The following is a 25,000-nucleotide window of genomic DNA, read 5'->3' on the forward strand; positions in this document are numbered from 1 at the left end:
GCTTGTGTGTGTGTGTGTGTGTGTGTGTGTGTGTGTGTGCGTGTGTGCGCGCGTGTGCGTGTGTGCGCGTGTGTGTTTGTGTGTGCGCGCGTGTGCGTGTGAGCGCGTGCGTGCGTGTGTGTGTGTGTGTGTGTGTGTGTGTGTGTGTGTTTTCCTTCAGCCATAATTACAGCTCTAGATTTTGACTCCAGCCAGGCCGGCCCACGTCTGGGAACTCTCACTCTCTCATCCCTCATCTTCACCCTCTGTCTCCTCAGCCGTCCTGTCATTACTGAGGGGCAGGCGGAGAAAGGCGGAGACAGCTCAGTCACTTTAGATAAGCCCGTGTGTCTTCCTACGAGAAAGGAAGCGAAGATGAGGCACAGCAGAGACCGAAATAAAAACAGGGAGGCTCCTGTGTGTCATTTGTGTTGAGGCCCTTATTTTGATTGGTGAGTGTGTGTGTGTGTGTGTGTGTGTTTCATCTGTGTCCATGCAGACCCGGGAGAAACTTCCATAAACACAGCCATTGTCGTTCCGCCCTGTTCTCCTGATCGGAAAGAGGGTGAGAGAGATTTTGGTTCTGACTTCTCTTACACGTGTGCTGGATTCTTTAGGGTCAGATGGTGATGTGATGCTCTCTGTCCTGCAGGCATGAAGCTGAATGCATGTGAGGAAGAGGAGTTGAAGAAGAGGTGGCAGCGTGTCCTCGGACCCAGCAGTGAAGTCACCGTGAGTAATCCAACTACAGACAGCACAGATTACGCGGAACAGTAACAAGGTTGAATTGCCACGCCATAAAGTTGATGGGAATTTGTATTATAGAATAGGAATGGAGTGGAACAGAATATACAACGCATATATGACTGGGATATTCCTTACACTAGAACCAAATCACTTAGGAAGGGTCATAAAGTTTATAACGTTTACAACTGTTTGCAATGTTTAAAACTGTGTTTCAAACTGTTTGCAGTGTAACTGGTAATAAGCTCAGGAGTCTTGACTGTCCTGTTGGCCAACGACAAGCGTTTTTATTTGCTGAAACAGATTCAGTGCTTTTGGATTATGGAGCTGTGTGAGCTGCCTGTATGGCATGGGAGTGTGAACACACACACTCACACACACACACCATGTACACACGCACACACACACACCGTGTACACACTCACACACACACACCATGTACACACTCACACACACACACACCATGTACACACTCACACACACACACCACGTACACACTCACACACACACACACACACCACGTACACACGCACACACACATACACCATGTACACACTCACACACACATACCACGTACACACATGGAAGTGTGATCTGCAGTGATTGATATGCTCATGCACACACACACACACACACACACACACACACACACACACACACACACACATGGCGTTCACAGAGCTGTAGGAGACTGCAACACTCCATATGATAAATTACAGTTATTTCTGGATTTGGTTACTGTAATTTGTTCAGAAGGTATGTGAATAAAGTATGTGTGTGTTTGTGTTTGTGTGTATGTGCGTGTGTGTGTTTGTGTGTGTGTGTGCTGTCTGCGCGTGTGTGTGTGTGTGTGTGTGTGTGTGTGTGTGTGTGCTGTCTGTGCATGTGTATGTGCTGTCTGTGTGTGTGTGCTGTCTGTGCGCACGCGCGCGCGCGCGTGTGTGTGTATGTTTATGTGTGTTTGTGTGTGTGTGTCCGTGTATGTGTGTGTGTGTGCTGTCTGTGCATGCATGTGTATGCGCGTGCATGTATGTGTGTGTGCGTGTGTGCACGTTTGTGAGTGTATAGGTTGTGCAGGTAGAGAGGTTCAGTGAGAACAGTGGATTGGGGATCAGTCTGGAGGTGAATAACACTCATCACTACATCCGCTCAGTCTTACCTGACAGCCCTGTGGGGATCTCTGGAAAACTCTACAGTGGAGACGAACTGTTGGAGGTGTGATACACACACCCAGACAGACACACACACAGACACACACGCACACACATGTACACACACACACAATCATCATCATCATCATCTCCACTATCTTCATCTGTGTGTGTGTAGGTCAATGGTATATCTCTAAGAGGCAAGTCCCATAAGGAGGTGGTGGTCATTCTGAAGGACCTGCCCGTGTGTGTGTACATGGTGTGCTGTAGGCCTGCTCACCTGCCCGCAACTGACAGCCAAACTGGCCAACCAGAGTTGGAGGAGGTGGCTATAGCATCCACAGAAGAGGTAACCACCCGTAGATAACATGTAGATACTAAATACGTGCTCCGCTGTGTCCAGCTTCACGAGAGTCAAGTTCATTTTGCTTTCTAATCATACTGATTTCCCTTTAAAAGCTGACCAGGCTAAAGGCCGTCGGGTTTGCTATTGTCTGGATTATCTGAGAGCACATAATCCCAACCCGTCTGCAGAGATGCGTGGGGCTAATGGGCTCCTCCGTCCCACCACACGCTCTGTTTGCATCCGGCTTACTGGTCCGCTGGTTTCCAGCTCTGGGAATATTTCTCCTCGCCTTAGTGCTCTTTCTGCGCAGGCTCTCGGTGACGTCGAGGACTTCCTCGTGTCCGGCCAATCAGAGAAGAACACGGGTCGTGTGACTGAGGAGCCGGCAGGAAGTTCCCTGTCGCTGTGGGAGTCGGAGATCCAGGACATCGAGCTGGAGAAAGGGAAGAGCGGACTAGGATTCAGTATCCTAGACTACCAGGTAGGCGGAGCAGTGCACATGACGAGTGTACAGGCAGACATCCTTTCTGTGGTTTACTCAGATATGCGTGCATGTGTTCTCTGGGTGCAGGATAAAGGGATGGAAAGATAGTAACACAGTGTGTGCGTGTGTGTGTGTGTGTGAAGGACCCCTCTGACCCACTTAAGACAGTCATTGTGATCCGATCGCTGGTGCCTGGTGGGGTGGCTGAACAGGACGGGCGCTTGTTGCCGGGTGACCGGCTGGTGTACGTCAACAACAACAACCTGGACTCTGGCAGTCTGGAGGAAGCTGTGCAGGCTCTGAAGGGAGCCAGTCTGGGCACCGTCCAGATTGGGGTGGCCAAGCCACTGCCTGTAAGAAAACAAAAATTAATCTAATAATTACTTAGTGTTACATGGGTGTGTGTGCATGTGTGTATGTATGCGCGCATGTGTATGTGTGCGTGTGTGTCTTTGTGTGTCTTTGTGTGTGTGTGTGATAGTTATTAGATGTGTTTTCTAAGTTGTTAGCTCTGCTGTATCTCTGACATAGCACTGCGTCTTCACACTGTGAGCAGAGCTGAGTGAGGAACCCTCAGCTCTAATGAAACCTGAACATTCAGATCTGTTGACAGTAATCACAATTCCATTTCCTGTTTGGCACTATTAACTAACCTAGACAAACTCACTGCTCAGCACAAAGCTTTGTAAGTGATTTGTGTGATCATGCATATTCAGAGGGCTTCCACCGCACCTCACACACCGAGGAGGATGATGGCCTTGCCCTTCCTCTTCTGTCCTCTTGTGTTATGAATCACAATCACAACAGACAGTTTCTAGTGGAAGGTGCCAAACCCCAGAGCCAGACGTCAGCCAGCCGTCTGGAGTGAGGTGTGATTACCGCTTGGCATATCCTTCAGAATAACAGAATAACAAAAACCTCAGAATAACAGAAACCTCGCAAACCAGAGAGAAACAGAAAAGAAAACTCTATAAAAACAAAGCCCAAACATCCCGCGTGGCCGGTGCGCAGGCGTGAACTCTACTGTCATTCCAGATCGACGCTAGCGATGCAGACCTGGTGGAAGAGACGGGGTTCGACCCAGAGAACGCGACCTTTCAGGACTCCATGAGGGCTCTTCACGGAAGCAGCTGCAGTGAAGACCTGACCTATCAGATGTCCCCAAAGGCCTCCACACCTCAGGTAATCAGCCAATCAGACACCATGATTTAATTCACCAATTATCCCTTTAGCTACCTAGTGTCTGCCGGTCTGCTCTTGTATGGGTCATCTGATAATAGTGTCTGATAATAGTGTTACTGTATAATCAACAGGAGTTTCTCAGTAATATGCTTTAACTAAATTATAATCCTGGTGTTGAGATTATAAACTGCAGTTTGAGATTACAGAAGTTGTTCAGTCAGATCTGTGCTTCTAAATTTCAGCCAACTTGCTGAAGTAGAAGATATAATATGTGCAGTCTAGCCCCTCCCACCTGCTCAGCTGTAGTGCAGTCTAGTCTGTATATCACCAGTAGAATCCTCAAACTTTTCTCCAATTGAGCCCCCTCCCATTCAAAGTGCCCTACTGCCCCACAGGGGGTCATTAGCTGAAGTAGCTCTCTGCTCGTACAGTTTGTCTTGCCCTGCCGACTCAGGGTTTATTTCCGCTTTTATGGGGTGTCTCGGGTGGGCGTCTGAAACGTTGGGAGAGATCGAGCTGTTAAACTGTCCGGAGCCGTGGGATTATTGTGGCAATATTCCCCCTCCTAGTGCTTTGAGGGCCAGGCGCTCCAGATGAGTGCCGAGTGTGGATGGCAGGATTATTTGCGAGTGGTTTGGTCGTTACCGTGATAACGAGGCGTCTGTCGTAGTGTGAAGCAAACATATCCATGTTTGTCATTCCCAGCGGAGCTTTCAGCCGGACGTGTTCATGGACTATCCCTTTACAGTGGCATCTGGAATCGCCGAGGACACGCAGCCGTTTACTCCCGAGGGGAGGGCGGTCCCTCTGAGTCCCGAGGAGGAGACTTTAAGGCTTGACTCCACCCACCCTGAGCTGATCACAGAACTCATCTTAGACAGAATGGAACCAGTGGATCCTCTGATGTCTAGAGCTAGCCCCGCCCACCATTCTAAAACGCCGTCGTTATACTCAGAGGCGGGGCCAATCATGCCTGAGCTTTTAGGTCAAGGGCTTAAAAGCGTTTACGTTGAGGATTTCCAGGAGGAGGTAAAAACTTGTTTTAAATATATCACTTCACGTATGCTGGACATACATATTCATTTATGTGTGGTTTGGACATTATTATTCAGCAGAAAGGAAAAAGAATATTATTATTATTATTATTATTATTATTATGAATGACAGTGGAATGTAAATGTAACATTATAATCAAATACACGCAAAATAGTAGATGTGACAGCACTCCATTAGTGACTAGAACATGTTTACTCCTCCAAACTCCTCCTACATCCTGCCCATCACATTAGAAACACTCTGGATAGATGCCGGATTCTCCTGGACAGTGCCCACCCCTTTCCTGGACTGTGAGCAGGAATGAGTGTGTTTCTGCTGGACTAATGTTGTGTTCCTGTGTTGAACTTTGAACCCTGCTAGGCAGAGGAAATCTCCATCACCCAAACTGCACCAGAATCCGATGAGCACGCAGTGACGAGGGGGACTAACTTTGAGAGGATCGTCACTGTGGTCAAGGGCAACTCAAGTTTAGGTTGGTGATTTAGTAATCTGACCAAAACACTGCATGTCACTCTGCTGGCTATAGATAGAGCTGTTGTTTTACATTCACCTGTTTTCATTTGGCAAAAACTTTGGCTTCACTGTGAACTAGGGGAGACATCCAACATATTACACATCTGCCCATTACGTGAGCTATTTGAAACAGTACAAATGACAGCTGACAGGTGTTTTGGTTGTGACATGTCCCAGTGCTGGTGTGCCATCTGTGTTCTGCACTGTATGCTTTGTTTACGTTAGAGAGAATGTGAAGATTGCTGTACTTTTAGGTTTTACCTTTTTAGAGGTGTATGACACAATTTTGCACAGTGACGTGTGTTACAGGTATGACAGTTAGTGCACAGACATCACACCTGTTACCTGTGTTACAGGTATGACAGTTAGTGCACAGACATCACACCTGTTACCTGTGTTACAGGTATGACAGTTAGTGCACAGACATCACACCTGTTACCTGTGTTACAGGTGTGACAGTTAGTGCACAGACATCACACCTGTTACCTGTGTTACAGGAGTGACAGTTAGTGCACAGACATCACACCTGTTACCTGTGTTACAGGAGTGACAGTTAGTGCACATACATCACACCTGTTACCTGTGTTACAGGAGTGACAGTTAGTGCACAGACATCACACCTGTTACTTGTGTTACAGGAGTGACAGTTAGTGCACAGACATCACACCTGTTACCTGTGTTACAGGTATGACAGTTAGTGTACAGACGTCACACCTGTTACCTGTGTTACAGGTATGACAGTTAGTGCACAGAAGGACGGTCTGGGCATGTTGATCCGTAGTATCATTCACGGTGGATCTGTGAGCCGGGACGGACGCCTGGGTGTTGGAGATCTCATCCTGGCCATCAACGGAGAGCCCACCGGGAATCTGACCAAGGCCCAGGCGCGGGCTATGCTACGGAGACACTCAGTAATGGACCCTGACATGGGGTGAGGAAAGAGCACACACACAAACACACACACACACGCGCGCGCACAAACGCACACACACGCGCAAACACGCACACACGCACACACACACACACACACACACACACACAATGTTTAAATGAACACAGATTTTCCACTGTTTTATAGATCATGGTGTTTATGATACGCGTCTGTTTACTTTAGCAAGACACGATATTTTACAGCCAGTATAGTTGGTTGTAGTTCCATGTCATGACAGTCTCAGCAGGATCAAGGGAGAATATTAGAGAATAACACCCACTTGTTGTCAGTCTTCAAACACCTCCAGCTTATCTTTGCCCAGCGGTGAGTCCTAGCTGGACGATCACTCTGGATTAGGCGACTTTGCGAGAGGATTGGTTGGGTTCGACGACAGCGTGCAGGTGCGCGTCTGTGTCGGTAGCACCGTGTAAACACGTCTCAACCTCTCTAGATCTCTTTTTAGATCTTCATTCGCTCCAGAGGAGGAGCTCTGCCCCTTCTATATGTGAGTATGTCTAACTCCGACTCGTCTAAACGCATCGGGATGCATCTGGACTCCACTCGCACTGTCTGTCCCTCTCAGTCTTTCTGTCTGCGCTTGCTCAAGTCTGGCTGCATGTCTGTTATCTCTGCATTTTATCCTGATTGGCCGATCAGTGTTTACTTGTCAGAAACCCTCAAACACGGGCCACCATGCTATGCCCAGATTAACCCTTTATGCCCCAGACCCTCAGATTAACCCCTTTATGTCCCAGACCCTCAGATTAACCACGTTATGTCCCAGACCCTCAGATTAACCCCGTTATGTGCCAGACCCTCAGATTAACCCCTTTATGTCCCAGACCCTCAGATTAACTCCTTATGCCCCAGACCCTCAGATTAACCCCAGACCCTCATATTAACCCCTTACACCCAGACCCTCAGATTAACCCCTTATGCCCCAGCCACTCAGATTAACCCCTTTATGTCCCAGACCCTCAGATTAACTCCTTATGCCCCAGACCCTCAGAATAACCCCAGACCCTCATATTAACCCCTTACACCCAGTCCCTCAGATTAACCCCTTATGCCCCAGCCACTCAGATTAACCCCCTTATGTCCCAGACCCTCAGATTAACCACGTTATGTCCCAGACCCTCAGATTAGCCACGTTATGTCCCAGACCCTCAGATTAACCCCGTTATGTCCCAGACCCTCAGATTAACCCCCTTATGTCCCAGACCCTCAGATTAACTCCTTATGCCCCAGACCCTCAGAATAACCCCAGACCCTCATATTAACCCTTTACACCTGACACTCATATTAACCCCTTACGCCCCAGACCCTCAGAGTAACCCCAGACACTGAGATTAATCCCTTACGCCCCAGAAACTCAGATTAACCCTTTATGCTCCAGACATTCATATTAACCCCTTCCACTCCAGACCCTCAGATTAACCCCTTAGGCCCATCATATTAACTCTTTGCACCCCAAGCCTCCAGCTAGAGGTTTCATCTCCTGTAACTCCATTTCTTTAATATTAAGACACTGAGAGACATTTTTGTTATTTAGCAGCTGCTCTTATCCAGAGTGGAGTACACATATTTATCAGCACATATCACAGCGCGTGGCCTTGATGTTCCCGGTGCCTTCCGCTACCAGGCGAGCTACAGGGGAATGTTTAATAACGCTGGAGTGTGAGATGATATCCTGGGGCAGGGGAGGGATGCAGCACCTGCACTACTTCATTTGGGGAGATATCTGCGATGTCAGTGACCTTTGACCCTGGCACACCTGTTCCAGTTCATCCGCTTCTTCTCCAGGTGCATTATGAGCTGGAGCAGGTGCGCCGGAGCCCAGAGACGCTGACCCCTGACCCCATGCAGGGCAGGAATGACGGTCTCGTGAACCGTCCCCCAGTTCCACTAACACTGCCCTTCCTGTCCTGGTGTCTCCCGCCTGCTTCCTCATTAACACCCCTGGCACGGAATCTCTGATTCACTCAAACAAAAGAGGCATCGAGGTATGAATCACCGTTTGATTCAGCGTTCACTCAGCGGTGATTCATTCCATCTGCTTCGTGTCTGCATGCCGAACTGAACTGCGCAGATGAGATTTGATTCACTTCCATTAGATCTGTCATCTCCACTTACAGTGAGGTGTTCATTCCTGAACCAAGTCCTCTTACCAAAGTGTCTGTCTCCTTACTACCAACAAACGCCACATTAGACTTTATGAGAACCTTCACCGTGGGCTGTGATAGGCAACAGCGTTCCAGAGCGTGTGGTTGCTGGGAGCCTGCAGTGGTGGGAGGCCTCTGAATGCTAATTAGCACACAAGCTGGGTGTGTGCTCCTGTTCGCGTGCGTCTAGATGAGAACCCATCACCTGATACGTGCTTGGCTTTGTCTTAGAAACAACGCTAATGTAATTTCTTTGGGTATTTGGAACAATCTATACTATATTTTTCTGACGATGACATATCTAATAAGTGGAGAAAGTCGAAAACAAAGCCGTGCTCCTAAACACTGTGTGTGTGTGTGTGTGTGTGTGTGTGTGTGTGTGTGTGTGTGTTGTAGTATCACCTATGTGCCAGCTGAGTATTTAGATGAATACATCATCAGTAAGCGAAACATGGAAGACGGTTTTGTCATGGAAATGCTGACTAACACAAGGTAACGGCCACGTGAGCGACACTGTAATAACAGAGTATTAGAAACACAGTCTGATAGGACAGCTGCTTTAGCCGAAGTGTGTGTGTGTGTGTGTGTGTGTGTGTGTGTGTGTGTGTGTGTGTACTAGGTCTGTAGCAGAGCTTCCAGAGAGGGAGGATGGAGAAGGAGAAGAGAGTGAACTACAAACAGCCTTTACCAACTGGAACCAACCAAGGAAGTAAGTACACACACACACACACACACACACACACACAAACACATAGGCATAATACAGACACCCTCATATGTAGAGTATTGTATCCTACACATGTATGTGGACATGCAGAGTTCCTTTTCCAAGTTGGTGAAGGCATGTGTGTGTGTGTAGGGTGGAGCTCTACAAGGAACTAGGGAAGTCTTTGGGCATCAGCATTGTTGGTGGGCGGGGCATGGGCAGTCGTCTTAGCAACGGAGAAGTGATGCGCGGTATTTTCATCAAGCACATCCTGGAAGACAGTCCAGCAGGACACAACGGGACACTAAAAACTGGAGACAGGATTATTGAGGTAAACAAACACAACATACCACTGCTGCAGACAGAATCATACACACACTTTACATAAAACAGTAACAATTCAAACGAAATAAAAGTGGAGAACTGGAGGTAGAATCATGTTAATAAACATAGGTGACCTGTGTGTGTGTGTGTGTGTATGTGTGTGTGTGCGTATGTATGTGTGTGTGTGTGTGTGTGTGCGTGCGTGTGTGTGCGTGTGCGTGTATGTGTGCGTGTGTGTGTGCGTGCGTGTGTGTGTGCGTGTGCGTGCGTGCGTGTGTGTGCGTGCGTGTGTGTGCGTGCGTGTGTGTGTGTGCGTGTATGTTTGTGTGTGTGTGTGTGTGTGTGTGCGTGTGTGTGTGTGTGTGCGTGTATGTTTGTGTGTGTGTGTGTGTGTGTGTTTCAGGTGGATGGCGTAGACCTGCGAGACGCCAGTCATGAACAAGCTGTAGAAGCTATCCGTAAGGCTGGAAACCCTGTAGTGTTCCTGGTTCAGAGCATCATCAACAGACCCAGGGTCAGTAACCTGCACCACCCTGTACTTACACCACACACACAGCCATGTGCACACACTGACCCCAGATCAGCTGGCCCTAAGCAGAACCAGATGTGGTAGGGCCACACTGTGGCGTTTCATAACTGGATATTCTGAATCGTGCTAGAGCTGCAGAAACTCGACCCAGTATGCTGGACAGCTGGACACGGCCCAGTGTGCTGGACATGGCTCAGTGTGCTGGACAGCTCCTGGACAGCTGGACATGATCCAGTGTGCTGGACATCTCCTGGAGAGCTGGACTTGACCCAGTGTGCTGGACATGACCCAGTGTGCTGGATACCTCCTGGACAGCAGCTCTGGTTTGGGCTGAGGCCTATCAGCACAGTCGGCAGGTTTCTCCAGCTCAGTCCGTGCGGATCCTCGTGTTCAGAGACTGTTGCACTAGCGGAGAAGGTCTGGAACGCTCCCAAGGGTTGGAGTGCTTTAATGGAAGATAATTGAACTAAGTTTGAGAGGAAATGTCCAACCTCAGCCCTTTTTGGACAGCTGATGTCTTAAGAAAAGCCAAATTATTTATCCGTTCAGCAAACTGGATCCTGAATGAGGTCACAGGGCCGTGATGATGAGCCGAGACTATAGCGGGCTTCTGTGGTCCGGAACGCAGACACTAGACACTAGAACGCAGACACTAACACAATAGGGAAGAAGTGTGGTACTATAGCAGAGGTCGCCTGGAGAACTGATCTGAGGTCTGTTTTGTTGAGGTCTTATTTTGTCAGTATGGTACAATCACAGTACCTTACTGGTCACTGTATTTAGCATAGTATTTATCATCGTTTAGCATCTCCATGCTACCACCAATATGTCACTTCCCAAAAAGCATTCTCAGTCAGTGTGAGAATGTTCTGGAAAGAAACCAACATGTAATTAAATGTGTAGACAAACCAGGATAAAGGAACCAGGCTGAAAGAACCAGGCTGAAGGTAACAGGATGAAGAAACCAGGCAAAGCATCTCAACCCATTCTGGCTGCTCAACATTGGCTTAATTATGCCGACTGACCTCGTCTGGGCTGTTACACGGTGTTACCACAGTGTTACTGATGGTGTTACTGTAGTGCGTGACCCGTGAGGACGTATGTGTGTGTGTGTGTGTGTGTGTGTGTGTGTGTGTGTGTGATCACAGATGTGTTTATTAAGCAGTCTTTGATTGATGTTTCTCTTCGTACGACAGAAGCTGGGAGCGGAGTGTGTGGATGGAGCAGGGACCTTCTACAAGTCTGACAGTAGTGAGGTCAGTGGAAGCCGCTGCCGCTCAGGGCTACCACACACCTCACACACCTTTGACTGTTTATTTCCCATTTGAGTTCACTGCATCTGAAAATCAAGTGAGATTTAAAAAGGCTTTAGAAATTACAGTATTTTGATTTAACTGTCATTATAAAATGTTTTCAAGACCTCTCTGTGGTCTCTCTCTCTGCTTGCGTGTCTCTCTCTCTGTAGGATGTTAAGAGTCACAGTAGGTTTTTCCTTCGTCTGTCCACGACTAACCCTTTCACCCCTACTCCATTTAAGGTTTGTGCCTCTGTGTGTGTGTGTGTGTGTGTGTGTGTTTGTATCCAGGCTTTTTGTGTTTGTATGTGTGTGTGCGCGTGTGTAGACAGACTTGTGTGTGATGGTGTGTACTCAGCACAAAAAACCTTTGTCTGGTTTCGCAGTTAACCAATAATTTTGAAGCAGTCATCCAAAATGTCTAAATTGTGTGTAAATAAACAGTGGAAACACAGGCTAATGTATGACAGGTATAATATATGAGATGTGCCAGCTAGCTCACAATACAACAGCACTATAAGTAGGTCGTGATTCCATCTCAGTGCGTTACAGTTCTGTAGCTGCATATAGACGCTGTTTAAGAAATCTATACACCGACCTTTGGTATATACTGCCATCTAGTGACCGTCCCAGGGTACTTCATCCACATTAACCAAATTATAGCAATGACTATGCAGATTAATAAATAGGGTTTTTTTTGCAAGGATTTAAAAATATTGGTAATATATTTCGTTGATGAAATGCAAATTAACTTAAGTATTAGGGCGTTTCTTGATCTTGTACTGTAGTTTTTAAGGAAAGTAGATACTGGAAGGAAAATTCTGTACTCAATGATAACAGCCGTCTTAGGGAAATTACTGCCGTTAAGATTCTCAGCGTAACGAGACGCCGAAATCCTCCGGTAAGAGCTCAAGCACTGAAATACGGTGCTCCAGCTGGGAATACGATCCCTCCAGCTCCGTGAAGGGGGAGCGCTGGGAATACGATCCCTCCAGCTCCGTGTAGGGGGAGCGCTGGGAATGCGATCCCTCCAGCTCCGTGTAGGGGGAGCGCTGGGAATACGATCCCTCCAGCTCCGTGAAGGGGGAGCGCTGGGAATGCGATCCCTCCAGCTCCGTGTAGGGGGAGCGCTGGGAATGCGATCCCTCCAGCTCCGTGTAGGGGGAGCGCTGGGAATGCGATCCCTCCAGCTCCGTGTAGCGGGAGCGCTGGGATTAGACATCCTGCGCTGCTGATAAGGACTTTAAGGCATGCGTTTAGCGATTGGGAGAAAACCTAATCCTGTCTGGACGAGGAACTGTTCTGCACCTACTTCTGGAGTGTTAAAGTTATTTCACCTTCGTCTACCGCATAACCGGTTGAACTGTCTATTCCGGTTAATGTTGTATGTTTTACCTTTTTCCCGGTAACATTAATGTACCCCCTGGTTACCATTGTAGCTGAATCGTGAGGCGGGGAAGGTTTCCCCGACGCTGCCGTTCCTGTCGTTACCGTTGGTCCCGCACATTGGTGAAGAGGATGTGCGTGGCTACACCTGGGGTGAGTGACGTTGCGTCTGTAAATAAGATACTGCAATGACAGCCTGCCGCCACCAGAGGGCCAGAGTGTCGCTGCACGGGTTCATGTTACGTCCGCGTAATGCACCAGGTTCAGGTCTGGCTTGGTAATTTGCTGATAAATTGAATTGTTTCTTTTAGAACACCGACCTGTACCCCGATCAGAGACACGTACATAGCTGTCACTTTAGCTGTCACCTAAATATTATTCACGTGATTTTAGAAGGTGTAAAAACCAAATATATTGATAGCCAATAGCTGCTGATTGATAGCTTATATATTGACAGCTGACACTGTGATTCTGTTGTGGTGTGTGTATGCATTTATGCGTGTAGGGAAGATGCTGGAGCGCTATGGGGGTCTACCTGGTGCCCTCCACATGGTGGCGCTGGAGAAGGGTCACAGCGGTCTGGGTCTGAGCCTGGCAGGGAACCGTGACCGTTCTCGCATGAGTGTGTTTGTGGTGGGCATTGACCCCGCCGGCGCTGCAGGCCAAGATGGACGTCTCTGCGTGGGAGACGAACTCCTGGAGGTGCGTGTGTGTGTGTGAGTGTGTGTGTGTGAGTGTGTGTGTGTGTGTGTGTGAGTGTGTGTGTGCGTGCGTGTGTGCGTGCGTGCGTGTGTGTGTGCGTGTGTGAGTGCGTGTGTGAGTGTGTGTGTGTGTGTGTGTGTGAGAGTGTGTGTGTGTGTGTGTATGTGTGTGTATGTGTGTGTGTATGCGTGTGTGTGCTCTCTGTACACACTGCTCTAGTGGATCTCGTGGCGTTTCTTCCTTTTGTAGATTAACGGTCAGGTTCTGTATGGACGCTCACATCAGAACGCCTCGGCCATCATCAAGACCGCGCCCTCCCAGGTCAAGATCATCTTCATCAGGTGAGCCAGAAGCTACCAGTTTCCTGTTTGTGTCAATACCTAGTGACAACCACCAGAGGGAGCTTGTGGGTTATAGTTTTTTGAAATACTGCGTGTGTTTGAGTGCTGGCCAAACAAAAATGCTCTCAGTTAAGTTAAGATGAAGACATTTCTGTTGATGATTCCTGTGCGTGTGTGTGTTTCAGGAACACAGATGCTCTGAGTCAGATGGCTGTTGGCCCAGTGAACAAGTGCGAAGATGCCCTGGATACGCAAACAGAGGTGGTGGACAAAATGGCAGTACACACACACACACACACACACACACACTCTCACATACACACACTCTCACACACACACACTCTCACACACACACACTCTCACATACACACACACACACACACACACACACACACACACACACTCACACACACTCACATTCTCACACATGCGCACACACACATACACACATACACACACACTCTCTCACACACACACACACTCACACACTCTCTCACACACGCACACTCACACACACTCTCACACATACTCACACTCATACACATGCACACAAGCACACTCTCACATGCACGCACACACACAAGTACACTCTCACATGCACACACACACACTCTCTCATACGCACACAAGCACACTCTCACTTGCACACACACACTCTCACACGCACACACACACGCACACTCTCTCACACACACACTCTCTCACACACACACACACTCACACAGACACACACAGACACACACACACTCTCACACACACACACTCTCACACACTCTCACACACACACACGCACTCTCACACACACTCTCACACACACACACACACACACACACACTCACACACAGACACACACACACTCTCTCACACACACACACACACACTCACACAGACACACACACACTCACACAGACACACACACACAGACACACACACACACACACTCTCACACCCTCACACACTCTCACACACACACTCAGGAATCATCAACAGAAGTGATGGTCTCTTCATCTTCTCACAATAAATTCCAAACCCATCTCTTTTTTCTCCAAATGGAGAGCAGGAGGAGACACACCCAGACCACCAGGGTCATGTGACCTCCAGTTCAGAAGACCACCAGGGTCATGTGACCTCCAGTTCAGAAGACCACCAGGGTCATGTGACCTCCAGTTCAGAAGACCACCAGGATCATGTGACCTCCAGTTCAGAAGACGACAGGGATCAAGTGACCATCCACCTTGTTGAAGAAGATGGAGCAGCGCAAAAGGCCAGTCCAGCTCACACCTGTGAAGTGCATCTTCATCTGATTACATAATACAGTTTCAGATACTTTACATAAAGTTATATTGATCTGGATTACATAAATGCAATTTCTTCAATATTACATAATCCCAGGTTCAAGATTACATAATCCCAGTTTCATGGTGGTTCCAGAAGTGTCTAAATTCTGTCATGAGCCGAGTGGTGTGATGAATATAACTGAACATTATCACACATGTAGTGACAATCTGTGTGTGCATGTGTGTGTGTGTGTGTAGGAGGGTAGCATACAGGCAGGAGACAGACTCCTGGTAGTGGAGCATGAGATGGTGCTGGAGAAGGTAACACACACACACACACACGCACACTCTCTCTGACACTCACACACACACACACACACACACACACACACACACACACACACACACACACACACACATACACACACACACACACACACTCTCTCTCCCACACCCACACACTTTACAGTATGTTTGTGTTCTGTATATATTTGTAGTGTTGTTTTTGTGATCTACAGTGTGTGGTGTTGCTGTAACAACATTGTTTCATATAATTATACACAAACTGGATGTGACTCAGGAAGAAGAATCGATGTTTCTTGTAGGTGACATCACCACTGAACCAGGACACGGGAGCAGAGACACTCCCGGTCTGTAGAGACAGCCCCACCCCAATCTTAACATCACCCAATCAGATACGCAGAGGTTCGGACCCGGGGACCACCGCTTTACCCATCATGCCCCTGTGTTCAGAGACACCTCTGGAGCCAGTGGAGAGTGAGTAGAGCAGCGTGAGTGGAGGGCTCTGTTATCTGCCTGTTATGATTCTGGGATTCTAGTTGTGAGGGTGACTGTTTCAGGCTCTAGTCGGTCGACGACCCCTGCAACTTTGTCCTCTGACCCCGCGACCTGTCCCATAATCCCTGGCTGTGAGACCACCATAGATATCTCCAAAGGAAGGACGGGACTTGGCCTGAGCATTGTGGGAGGCTCTGACACGCTCCTGGTAATCTAATCCCGCCCACATTCCCAGGGATTATGTGTACTGTCTCCCAGATTAACGTGTAGTTCGCCCCAGATTAGAGTGTAAAGGTGATAACCTGAGCACATTCTCCAGGGCGCGATAATAATACACGAGGTGTATGAGGAAGGATCCGCCGCCAAAGATGGCAGACTGTGGGTAGGAGATCAGATTCTACAGGTAACGTTACACACACCACCACACGGATCAAACAGAACAGGAATACACACACACACACACACACACACACACACACACACACACACACACATATTCAAATAGGTCACAGAAGTAACACAGTTTTCAGTTTCTGTGATGATCAGTCTGTTTTTGGTGTTTAATTTGAATATATTAAAGAAATTTACAATTAAATAAAAATTTGAATAAATGGTTTCAATGTGATTTTGACCTTCTGTTTCTCCCTCTACTCTGTCTGCCCCCAAACACCCCCACACACTCTCCTCCAGGTGAACGGTGTAGACCTGCGCATGGCCACCCACGACGAGGCCATCACGGCACTGAGGCAGACTCCTCAGCACATGCGGCTCACCGTGTTCCGTGATGAAGGTCAGTGTAAGGGGGACGACCTGTGGCACCTGCTGTCCGTGGAGCTGCAGAAGGACTCCAATCAAGGCCTTGGACTCAGCATCTATTGCAGGAGGTACTGCAAACCCCCCAAACACCCCCAGCAGAGAGACCAAAGTCCCCGTTCCACTAAAGCACATCAGCCGGCGTGTGAGCGTGTGTGAACATGCGTGCAGACGTCATACTCGGATGTTTGCCGACACACTGTAGTGGAACAGGAGCGTGTGTGCAGACGCAGACGCAGACCTGTACCCCAGCCTGGTGTAAAACCTGCTGAATACTGACCGTGAGTCATGATGTCATCACCCCCCAGGAACGACGCCGGCGTGTTCGTGTCGGAGATCGTGAGGGGCGGAGTCGCAGACACGGACGGGCGCCTCCAGAGAGGCGATCAGATCCTGTCCGTTAACGGGGAGGACGTACGTGCAGCTACGCAGGAGACTGTCGCCGCGCTGCTGAAGGTAAACAACCAAACACACACTCACTCTCTCTCTCTCTCTCCACTTGATGGGACACGTGTTCTTTATTCTGCGCGTAAGACTTTGAGCAGGTTTCAGTGAAAATCTCTCACTCTGTTCATCCCCCTTCGGTTCGTCCTCCAGATCACATCCTTCTGCTTCCATCATCCGTATTCATCTTGTCCCTTTTCTCACGTCACTATACCTCAGCGCATGATCCGTCTTGTATGTTTTGTTGTTTGTCGTCTCAGAGTTGCGGCGGTCCAGTCAGACTGGAGGTGGGCCGTTTTAAAGCTGGACCGTTCCATTCAGAGGGCCAGATGGTGCAGGTGGGAGGCCATGTTGGAAGAGTCCATTATACCAACTCTAGACTCACTCATTTTACAGTCGTTTTGAAACAGCTGCCGTGTGTGTGTATGTGTGTGTGTGTGTGTGTGTGTGTGTGTGTGTGTGTGTATGTAGTTGAGTGAAAACGGAAGGAGTAATCCCACTTTCAGCTGTGGCACGCTGCAGGGAGATGTGGAGAATAGCAGTGGGGAGACTGAACGTAAGCAGACTACAGTCACTGGGGTGTGGGTGTAAGAGTGTGTGTGTAAGTATGTGTTTAAGAGTGTGTGGGTGCGTGTCTGTGTGTAAGTGTGTGTGTGTGGATGCGTACATTTGTGTAAGAGTGTGTGTGTGGATGCGTACATGTGTGTAAGAGTGTGTGTGTGGATGTGTACGTGTCTGTAAGAGTGTGTGTGTGTGGGTGCATACATGTGTGTAAGAGTGTGTGTGTGGGTGCGTACGTGTGTGTAAGAGTGTGTGTGGGTGCGTATGTGTGTAAGAGTGTGTGTGTGGATGCGTACATGTGTGTAAGAGTGTGTGTGGATGTGTACGTGTCTGTAAGAATGCGTACGTGTGTGTAAGAGGGTGTGTGTGGATGTGTACGTGTGTGTAAGAGTGTGTGTGGATGTGTACGTGTCTGTAAGAGTGTGTGTGTGTGTGTGTGTGTGGATGTGTACATGTGTGTAAGAGTGTGTGTGTGGATGTGTACGTGTCTGTAAGAGTGTGTGTGTGTGTGTGTGTGTGTGTGGGTGCGTACGTGTGTGTAAGAGTGTGTGTGTGGATGTGTACGTGTGTAAGAGTGTGTGTGGGTGCGTATGTGTGTGTAAGAGTGTGTGTGTGGATGTGTACGTGTCTGTAAGAGTGTGTGTGTGTGTGTGTGGGTGCGTACGTGTGTGTAAGAGTGTGTGTGTGGGTGCGTACGTGTGTGTAAGAGTGTGTGTGTGGGTGCGTACGTGTGTGTAAGAGTGTGTGTGTGTGTGATCTCACTGCCTGCTCTCCCCCCAGAACTGGACCAGGACGTGCGGACGGTTGAGATCACCAAGGTAACAGTGACTTCGGTCTGACGGTGGACTCACATACTACACAACACTGTCTTCACTAATGTGGACATGTATGTCATTCTGTGCATGTGTTGGTGTGTGTGCGTGTGTTGGTGAGTGTGCATGTGTGTGTGTGTGTGTGCATGTGTTGGTGTGTGTGTGTGTGTTGGTGTGTGTGCGTGTGTTGGTGTGTGTGCGTGTTGGTGTGTGTGCGTGTGTGTGTGTGTGTGTGTGTGTGTGTGTGTGTGTGTGTGTGTGTGCAGGGGCCGTCTGACTCCTTGGGGATCAGCATAGCGGGAGGCCTGGGCAGTCGTCTTGGAGACGTGCCTATCTTTATCGCCATGGTGAACCCTGCTGGCTTGGCTGCACAGACACACCAACTCAGAGTGAGTGTGTGTGTGAGTGACTGTGTGCGCATGTCTATCGAGAGTCTCTGTGGTGTAGTTGTGTCTCATCATCTGTCTGGGTGTCCCCAGGTCGGGGACAGAATTCTGTCCATCTGTGGGACGTCTACAGAGGGCTTGGCTCACAGTCAGGCGGTGTCTCTGCTGAAAAACACCACGGGAACACTGCAGCTACAGGTACACTCACACACACACACTCATATGCACACAAACCGAAACATAAACAGCATCTTATAGTTGTTGAGCTTGTGGTTCGTGTGTGTGTAGGTCACAGCAGGCGATGCAACGTTAACTGGTCCCCCCTCAGACCTTGCAGCTGGAGTCACTGTCAGTAGCATTTTCCATGACGATCTCGGGTATGTATCTGCATGCACACACCAAATATTTTATTTTTTTAAAAATTCACTGTTACACATACATAGTTATTAATTTAATTGTGTGTGTGTGTGTGTGTGTGTGTGTGTGTGTGTAGTCCTCCTCAGTCTAAGACTATTACTCTGCAGCGGGGGCCAGACGGCCTGGGTTTCAGTATAGTGGGAGGGTTTGGAAGCCCACATGGTGATCTGCCCATCTACATCAAAACTGTGTTTGGAAAGGTACCACACACACAGGGTCCAGACCCAGTCCAGCAGACCTGATACAGACACACGCCCTCAGAACAGACCCAATACACACACACACACACACCTTCAACACCCTGAACATTCAATATATCTAGATGTATTCCACTCTCATATACTAATATGATATTCTGTGTGTGTGTGTGTGTGTGTGTGTGTGTGTGTGTGTGTGTGTGTGTGTGTGTGTGTAGGGCGCTGCAGCAGATGACGGGCGTCTGAAACGTGGGGATCAGATCGTTGCTGTTAATGGGCAGAGTTTAGACGGAGCGACACACCAGGAGGCAGTCAGCATTCTAAAGAAGACCAGAGGAACCCTGACGCTGACTGTGCTGTCATAGACACACACACACACACACACACACACACACACACACACACACACACACACACACGCTGACTGTGCTGTCATAGACACACACACACACACGCTGACTGTGCTGACACACACACACACACACACACGCTGACTGTGCTGTCATAGACACACACACACACACACACGCTGACTGTGCTGTCATAGACACACACACACACACACACACACGCTGACTGTGCTGTCATAGACACACACACACGCTGACTGTGCTGTCATAGACACACACACACACGCTGACTGTGCTGTCATAGACACACACACACACGCTGACTGTGCTGTCATAGACACACACACACACGCTGACTGTGCTGTCATAGACACACACACACGCTGACTGTGCTGTCATAGACACACACACACACACGCTGACTGTGCTGTCATAGACACACACACACACGCTGACTGTGCTGTCATAGACACACACACACACACGCTGACTGTGCTGTCATAGACACACACACACACACGCTGACTGTGCTGTCATAGACACACACACACACACGCTGACTGTGCTGTCATAGACACACACACACATACACACACACACGCTGACTGTGCTGTCATAGACACACACACACACACACACACACACTGACTGCTATCATAGACACACACACACATACACACACACACGCTGACTGTGCTGTCATAGACACACACACACATGCACGCTGACTGTGCTGTCATAGACACACACACATACACACACGTTGACTGTGCTGTCATAGACACACACACACACACACACGCTGACTGTGCTGTCAGACACACACACACACACACGCTGACTGTGCTGTCATAGACAAACACACACACACACACGCTGACTGTGCTGTCATAGACACACACACACCCTTACTCTGCTTTCACAGACACACACATATTTAGTCTGCTGTCCCAGAAACACACACACACACCCTCTTCTCTCGCAGACGCACACACACATTTAGTGTGCTATCACAGAAACACACACACAGTCGCCCTCACTGTGTTCAGGGTAAAACACACAAACTCCTGCAAAACATCTCCATCAGTCCCACACACTCCCAGTCCTGTTCATCTGGCTGTCAGTGCTTTGTGTGATTCTGTACTGGTTTGGATTAGATGGATTGGGAACACTGGGATTCAACAGCTCGACAGACGGGCTACAGACACACTGAAGAGTGTTTAAACCTCCACCTAACGCTCTCTTGCCCAAACGGCTCCAATCTTAATCTGGACAGCCCAACCCGCTCGCCCTGGGGTGGACGGTGGCGTCCCCTTTACGGGGTAGCTGGTGGTAACAGAACTCGTCTGCTTCTAGAATGTTTAATCAAAGTCACGTCTTACACTGGGTTTACCGAGACACCGTTAGTCTAGCTACAGTCATCTCGGATTAAAAGTTAGGGTTTGTTTTCATAAGATTTAGAGTCAATCTTCTGCCTGCTTTTCCTAGAGAGGAGGCGTGGCCTAATCCTGCCAATCATGTCAGTTTATTCTCGAGCTCCGTGAGAACTGCCATGCTGTGGTCCCATCTGAAGATTACGGCCATGGAAATGCCAGCCTGGGAATGCTCCCCATCCACGGCAGTGTTGAGAGGGTTTATTCATTATGGGGTGTTTCTTTAGCCATTTACAACGGCACATTATTTATGAAAAATGTAATGCATATGAATCTTAATTGCAGATAATGATATAAACAGACATCAGTAAATGCGAGTGTGGCACACGTCCTAGCTGCTATTTCTCATGTTTATGGAGCACGATTTAAAACATTTCCACTAATGTTCACCACAATGTTTTGGTTTTGTTCTTGAACAGGACACTGTTGTCGTCTATGTGTTAGGCTTTCTCTGTGTGGATTATATTAGTGACCTGGAGAAAGAAATCTGTTTTTTGTAACATTCACTCTGTCTCTCTCACACACACTCACACTGTTTCTTTGCAGCTGAATGAATAAAGTGACCTTCAAATCAGTCATGTGCTTTTTTTTTTTAATTACCAAAAAGAAAACATTTATATATTATTCAAACAAAAACTCGATTTCATTGACAAACTATTTTCATTCTAACAATATTTTTTAACTAAAGGGTGTTGCAGACCCATATATGTGTGTAGTGCATGTCTGTAACGATTACACGCATATATTCTAACATTTCCGCTGTGTCAGGAAAGGTCACTGCTGAACACGGAGCTGTGCTACAAGTACTAGGGACCCTCCAATACCGGGACGTGTGTACTTCAGTACCGACTCCTGCACCAGGGGGCAGTGCAGAAAGTTGTGTGTGAAACCTAACTTAAAGCCAGACAGCTAAAGACAGTCGGACCGGTTGTCTTGATTTAATTTGGGAGTGTATAAGGTAAAGCCCCACAACGAGAGGATCGCCTGACAATGAGATTAAGTTTCTATAGTGAAATAATTCAATATTGCTACTCAAACCTTTAATATTGCTACTTTGGTACTACACCTACAAAGCATCCAAAAATGACAGGAATGAACAGACCTGAATGGAACCCTGAACGAGGAGGAGTGTGTGTGTGTGAGGCAGTGAGCCCTAGTAACCGTGTCCACAGTAACACCAAAAAGCACACAAACAGGACGCCAGGAACAGGATGTCCCGAAATGCTGTCACAATTCTGGAAGTTTTAAAAGGAAACAATAAGGGAGTGTTGTGGCTGCCGTGCTACGCTAGCAGAACGCAGACGGACGCCTCACGGCGAGGAGAGAGATTCATGAGGCCTTACACACACAGCGCTCTAGACAAAACAGACCCCCTACAGCTAAAGAAATGTTTAAAAAACCCAACATGCCAACATATATATAAAAATGTTATACAAATGAAATCATTAAATAATTCCTTGACCAGAGAGGTCTGGGTTCCCTCAAGGTTTCTTCGTGCTATAGGGAGTTTCTCCCTCAGCTCCGTCCCCCTTGTAAAGCTGCTTTGTGATAATAGCTGCTGTAAAAAGCAGTGGAAACGTTGCTTGTTTGCTTTTAATAAGTCTGCAGGTGCATGTGAAATTCATATCATGAGTTATAATGCTCAGTCTTATTCCACAAAGGGTACTGCTGTAACTCCAGTACATTTAGTTTTAAACTCCCTTTAAACTCGTGCAAATCAAAACATGGACTTGTGTATTCCAACAGTGATTCAATAATGAAAACAGGTCAAAAACATTCCTAAATATTTCTTTCTGCAGACAAAGGAAAGCAGACATCTTGTTTAGGTCTATAAACAGAATAGCAGCTTTGACCTAGAGTGACCTCTAGCAGTCAGGCTTGTCCTTCCCACCTGGGGTGGGTGTGTGTGTGTGCGCGTGTGTGTTTACAGTGATGGAATTGTTCCCTTTTGATCCTAGTCAGTTGAAGAGATCCAGTCATATAATAACCCAGAGAAAACACTTCTCATTTCCCTCTTTCAGGCTAAACATGAGATCCAAGAACCCAGAAAATGGTTCCTTTCCCTTAATACTGGTTAACCTGTATCAGGCTTATGGGTAATGTAATCTTTTGACCAATAGAAACAGGCTGAAAGCAGCTCCTGTTGCCATAGTGAGAAGCAGCAGGACTATCCCTTTAAGAGCAGAAACCTGATCCACCCTTTAAACAAACAAAGAAACAAACAAACAATTAAAATAATAAAACAGTTTCAGGGGGGAAAAAATGAAATCAGACATGTTTTCAGTCCATGTAGGTGGTCTGAAGAAACCAGGGTCACATCCGAGACCTTTCAGCGCAGCTGAGGAGAGACTCCATCTCCTCATCCTGATAACTTCCTTTAGAACTTCATAACTTCCCTTTTTAAGTAAAGTGAACTTCCACGCTTTTTAGACATGCCAGTCACGGCTCTCCAAAGCTCAACACTGCTTTCCTACTGGCCAGAGAGTTTAGGGGTGGCGTTTGAGGGAGGGGCTAGATATCTGGGCAGGACCTTGGGGCAGACGCTCAGAATTTTGGGGGTTGGTAACAGTGCTTCATTTGGGCCTCGCTAAACTCCACTCCCTGATCCAGCAAGTCTGTGGCGGTTTGATTTTTGAAATGTATTACATGACGTGTGAAACCCCTTTTCTAAATCCCAACCAGCTCTCGGGTTACTGCCGTTAATGGCTGTGTGTCACGGTTAACAAGATTTTAGCATGCATCTGCACTGGGGTGGGGTGCTTGGGGTATGCATGGACATCACTCTGCCATCAGAATACGCCCCCACAGACGAACCAAGTGGCAAAACCTTCCACAACATGGCAGCATTTATGAGGGGAAATGGAACATCAAGAATGAAACACGTGATTGGTCATTTGGACTACCAACACATCCAACTGCATAGAGTACCACTGACCCATGATACCAACACATGGGCAGGAATCAGGTTCCCTGCCATTTATACGCTGAGAAAACACACAACGCAGCCTACAGAAGCCTGAACGCTTAGTCACACCACACGCCAGGTTTCGTTGAGAGGGCTCGGCCGTATTTTAATCAACCGACACGTTTCATTTTTCTGCTGTCAGCATGAAAGGACATTTCACCTGCCGCTCACAGGCAGAGTAAAAGAGTCAAGTGCTTGGTGAACCCGTCTGGAGAAAAGGGGCCAAGCGTGATAAATGCAGTGGAAATCCGTCCCATGCTGAGCGTGTATGAGAGAAGCAACACTACTAAACACCCACGACATCACAGCAGTAGTGCACTGGCAGGGTACACCATTCTAGCGAATGGCATGACAGGAAGTGTCGTTCACCAGGCCACTGGCATGTGCTGGACTAATAAGAACGTTAATTCACTGGTGTGTATTAGTTAGGAGATGGTTTTATGAGACTAGCACTAGGACAGGTGACTCCACTCACGACAGTGCTTTCCAGTCGACACTCCCAAACCAGCGAGTGGAATACTCCCCCTGCACAGGGACACCTGGAAAACCACGCTAGCTACAGCGTGTTTAGTCCTAGATAACACTGGCACTCCATAACGTTGGTGATGCATCTGTGCTGGTAAACACCCTCTCCTCTGATGGTATCATTACATCCGTGTGGTCATCGTGATCTTTAAATGCTTCTTCATCCCCAGTATAAGTCCCAGATCTTCAGTT

General features: G+C 48.0%; 2 protein-coding genes across 7 annotated transcripts in view; one reads left to right on the plus strand and one right to left on the minus strand.

The window, feature by feature from the left end:
• The window catches only part of mpdz (multiple PDZ domain crumbs cell polarity complex component), a 34,666-nt gene extending 12,774 nt beyond the window's left edge, over positions 1-21,892 (plus strand). For 2 of the 6 annotated variants that reach the window (XM_035529964.2, XM_035529965.2), the window contains exons 12-47: positions 479-544; positions 632-711; positions 1,792-1,938; positions 2,053-2,223; positions 2,531-2,701; positions 2,848-3,057; positions 3,740-3,886; positions 4,592-4,915; positions 5,303-5,414; positions 6,188-6,386; positions 6,838-6,891; positions 8,945-9,040; positions 9,168-9,257; positions 9,408-9,585; positions 9,982-10,092; positions 11,304-11,363; positions 11,573-11,644; positions 12,841-12,940; positions 13,293-13,489; positions 13,739-13,830; positions 14,016-14,091; positions 14,891-15,094; positions 15,366-15,428; positions 15,713-15,884; positions 15,968-16,113; positions 16,225-16,308; positions 16,596-16,789; positions 17,027-17,174; positions 17,423-17,500; positions 17,634-17,718; positions 18,504-18,541; positions 18,802-18,924; positions 19,015-19,119; positions 19,210-19,298; positions 19,415-19,538; positions 19,754-21,892. In XM_035529964.2, coding sequence (XP_035385857.1) covers positions 479-544; positions 632-711; positions 1,792-1,938; positions 2,053-2,223; positions 2,531-2,701; positions 2,848-3,057; positions 3,740-3,886; positions 4,592-4,915; positions 5,303-5,414; positions 6,188-6,386; positions 6,838-6,891; positions 8,945-9,040; positions 9,168-9,257; positions 9,408-9,585; positions 9,982-10,092; positions 11,304-11,363; positions 11,573-11,644; positions 12,841-12,940; positions 13,293-13,489; positions 13,739-13,830; positions 14,016-14,091; positions 14,891-15,094; positions 15,366-15,428; positions 15,713-15,884; positions 15,968-16,113; positions 16,225-16,308; positions 16,596-16,789; positions 17,027-17,174; positions 17,423-17,500; positions 17,634-17,718; positions 18,504-18,541; positions 18,802-18,924; positions 19,015-19,119; positions 19,210-19,298; positions 19,415-19,538; positions 19,754-19,900 — 4,553 coding nt within the window. In that variant the 3' untranslated portion in view covers positions 19,901-21,892. The remainder of the gene's footprint in view (positions 1-478; positions 545-631; positions 712-1,791; positions 1,939-2,052; positions 2,224-2,530; positions 2,702-2,847; positions 3,058-3,739; positions 3,887-4,591; positions 4,916-5,302; positions 5,415-6,187; positions 6,387-6,837; positions 6,892-8,944; positions 9,041-9,167; positions 9,258-9,407; positions 9,586-9,981; positions 10,093-11,303; positions 11,364-11,572; positions 11,645-12,840; positions 12,941-13,292; positions 13,490-13,738; positions 13,831-14,015; positions 14,092-14,890; positions 15,095-15,365; positions 15,429-15,712; positions 15,885-15,967; positions 16,114-16,224; positions 16,309-16,595; positions 16,790-17,026; positions 17,175-17,422; positions 17,501-17,633; positions 17,719-18,503; positions 18,542-18,801; positions 18,925-19,014; positions 19,120-19,209; positions 19,299-19,414; positions 19,539-19,753) is intronic. The other 4 variants (XM_081714798.1, XM_035529966.2, XM_035529967.2 and 1 more) reach the window with 4 other exon arrangements.
• Position 21,893: 1 nt separating this feature from the next.
• LOC113591686 (equilibrative nucleoside transporter 2) overlaps positions 21,894-25,000 on the minus strand; it is a 12,575-nt gene continuing 9,468 nt past the window's right edge. Inside the window, exon 14 of the mRNA XM_081714800.1 lies at positions 21,894-25,000. This exon is cut by the window's right edge and continues 349 nt beyond it. The gene's annotated coding sequence lies outside the window, so the exon portion shown is untranslated.

The sequence above is a fragment of the Electrophorus electricus genome, chromosome 5 (assembly GCF_041902795.1).
Source record: "Electrophorus electricus isolate QZ-2024a chromosome 5, ASM4190279v1, whole genome shotgun sequence".
Taxonomy (NCBI): domain Eukaryota; kingdom Metazoa; phylum Chordata; class Actinopteri; order Gymnotiformes; family Gymnotidae; genus Electrophorus; species Electrophorus electricus.